Below are 2,282 nucleotides of genomic sequence, written 5' to 3'. Positions count from 1 at the left end.
CGGCCAAGCAGTGCCACCCTGTGGCAAACCCACAGCGATGCCCCCAGGCCCCACCCAATGTCCGTGGCATTGCCTCTCCCTGCTGATGGCACCCCCAGACTTGGTCCCCTCTTCCACCCCCCAAGATGTCCCTCTCGACCTGGAGATGCTGAAGTCCTTTGCCAAGTGGCTCCTGGCCTCCAGCAGCAGCAGCCAAAAGTGGGCTCCAGCCCTGCCTGCCCCTCAGCAGCCCTATATGCCAGGGGTTGGCTCCCTGGCACACTCCAGTACCTCCTCAATATCCAGAGTAATAACACGGGCAATTATTAAATGAGGAGGCAGGGACGCGTTATTGTCAGGTAATTATTTCTTATGAAATAGGATTTCCATTCCAGTGCAGTGTCTCAGGCACTTTTCCCCAGCAGTCTCCCAGTGCAGGGGTCAGTGTCATTGCACCCGGTACACAGGTATGGAAACAGGTGGATGAGTGATGCCCTGCATTTGCTCACAGATGGCCATAGGGCTGAAATGGGATCTTCCTGCTGAGCAGCATTTCTAACACTGGGCAGTTTTTATTTGTCCTCTTGAAATGTTCTGGGTGATCCCAGAGCACTGCAGCCCCCTGATGCTCAGCAAGTGGGATTCTCACTTTAGGAGCTTTGTGCCACCCTCCTGCCAGTGACAGCAAGGGACATCCTGCTCCCGCTCCGTGCGTCAGGGATCTGTGAAAGCACTGAGGTCCTCAAGGTGCACTCCTAAGCACCACAGTCACTGCTACTGTGACTTCTTTTGGAATGGGCACAGGGGGGGACCCAAATCTCATGTACACCCCTCAGATGCCCACACCTCCCCCTGGTGTGGGGACAGGATGGAATTCCCAAAGCCACCCCTGATGCAGCCCTGATGCCTTCACTCCCTGCCCGCTGCCTGTCCCTGGTACTCAGGGCAGGAGAGACATGGTGAAAACAGGAGCATGGACATCTCTGGGGGACCTGAGAGCAGGGCTGAGGGAGGGGGAGCTGTGAGTTGGGTCCTTCCAGCCCCACCATACCACTAAAACACAGAAGGAACCCTCTAAAAGGACTCAGGCAGCCACATTTCAAACAAATGAGGCAACACCTCTAGCATGTGAGCACCCAGAGATCTTCAGGAACCTGGCCAGATGGGAAAACTTCCCCTGGAGCTGCATCTGGGCTTTCTCCAGGAAGGTGCCAGCCCCAGCATCAGTGCCAATCCTCCATCATCACAGTGGCTGCCTTCCTCACGGTGAGTCCCTCTTGACCAGCAGCAGCCAAGGGAGCACAGCCGCCAGGAGGGCCACAGTAAGGATGAGCAGCACGGCCAGAGCGATGGGCGACTGGCAGCACTGCAGCCCCAGGGCCGAGCTGGAGGACATGGTGCTCCGTGTCTCCGCCTGGCTTTCTCTCTGCAGGGAGGAGCAGTCCGTGTCCACCAGTGGCATCCCATACCTGCTGATGACAAAGATATGGGCTCCACGTGCCAGCTCTCCCTGTGCGCCCGTGGGGCTGCACCGCTCCAAGCTCTGCACCGGCATCACAAAGTGGCTGGGCACCACCAGGGCGTTGCTGCTCTCCAGTTTGGTCAGCTGCGATAAGGAGGATGGTGACAGGGGCACTTCCAGAGTCCGCGGGCTGGACGGCCACAGCGCCTTCTTCTTGCTGAGGAAGGTGACGTAGCGGCAGACGGGGCAGATGATGCTGCTCTGGATGTGGCCGTCCAGCTTGGAGGAGAGCAGGCACTTCACCAGGCAGTCGTGGCAGAAGGCGTGCCCGCAGCTGAGCTGGCGATGTGTGTGCTCCAGGGGGTGGAACTTCTCGTAGCAGACGGGGCACTCGGCCGGGGCCCCTTCCTTGCTGGGTGAGGTCTCAGCCATCCCTGCTCTGCAGACCACGGGTGCTTCCCAGCTGTGAGCAGGGATACGGGGTGTTATAGGAGTCCCAGTTGCAATGGTTAGTGCGGGATGTCCCAGCCCAATGGCCGGGTCACTGCTGGAGTGCAGTGTGTGCCTGTTAGTCACAGCACTGCCCCGCTGCCTGGCGTGTCCCCTGTGCCACCCTGGGGCATAGTGGGGTGCAGGGACAATGGGGACACCATGGACTCAGAGTCTTGAATCAGCTTGGTCTGAAGCACTTCTTAGGGTAGGGAGCATTCAGGGAAGAGAGAAGGGAGAAAGAGAGGAGAGGGAGGTGGAAGAGGAGAAGAAGGAGAAGGAGAAGAAGGAGAAGGAGAAAGAGAAGGAGAAGGAGAAGGAGAAGGAGAAGGAGAAGGAGAAGGAGAAGGAG

The 2,282-nt window shown here is 58.4% G+C and overlaps 1 protein-coding gene across 1 annotated transcript; it reads right to left on the bottom strand.

The window, feature by feature from the left end:
- Nucleotides 1-331: 331 nt before the first annotated feature.
- RNF222 (ring finger protein 222) lies at nucleotides 332-2,204 on the bottom strand. Its single transcript, XM_042883949.1, has one exon. It carries the CDS (start codon nucleotides 1,871-1,873, stop codon nucleotides 1,241-1,243), a length of 633 nt encoding a protein of 210 aa, XP_042739883.1. The 5' UTR covers nucleotides 1,874-2,204; the 3' UTR covers nucleotides 332-1,240.
- Between the last annotated feature and the right edge of the window lie 78 nt (nucleotides 2,205-2,282).

Source organism: Lagopus leucura, unplaced genomic scaffold (genome assembly GCF_019238085.1).
Source record: "Lagopus leucura isolate 7727_CA_CO unplaced genomic scaffold, USGS_WTPT01 Super-Scaffold_100040, whole genome shotgun sequence".
Lineage (NCBI taxonomy): Eukaryota > Metazoa > Chordata > Aves > Galliformes > Phasianidae > Lagopus > Lagopus leucura.
Note: the sequence above shows the minus strand (reverse complement) of the source record. Positions and strands in the feature narration are given on the sequence as shown.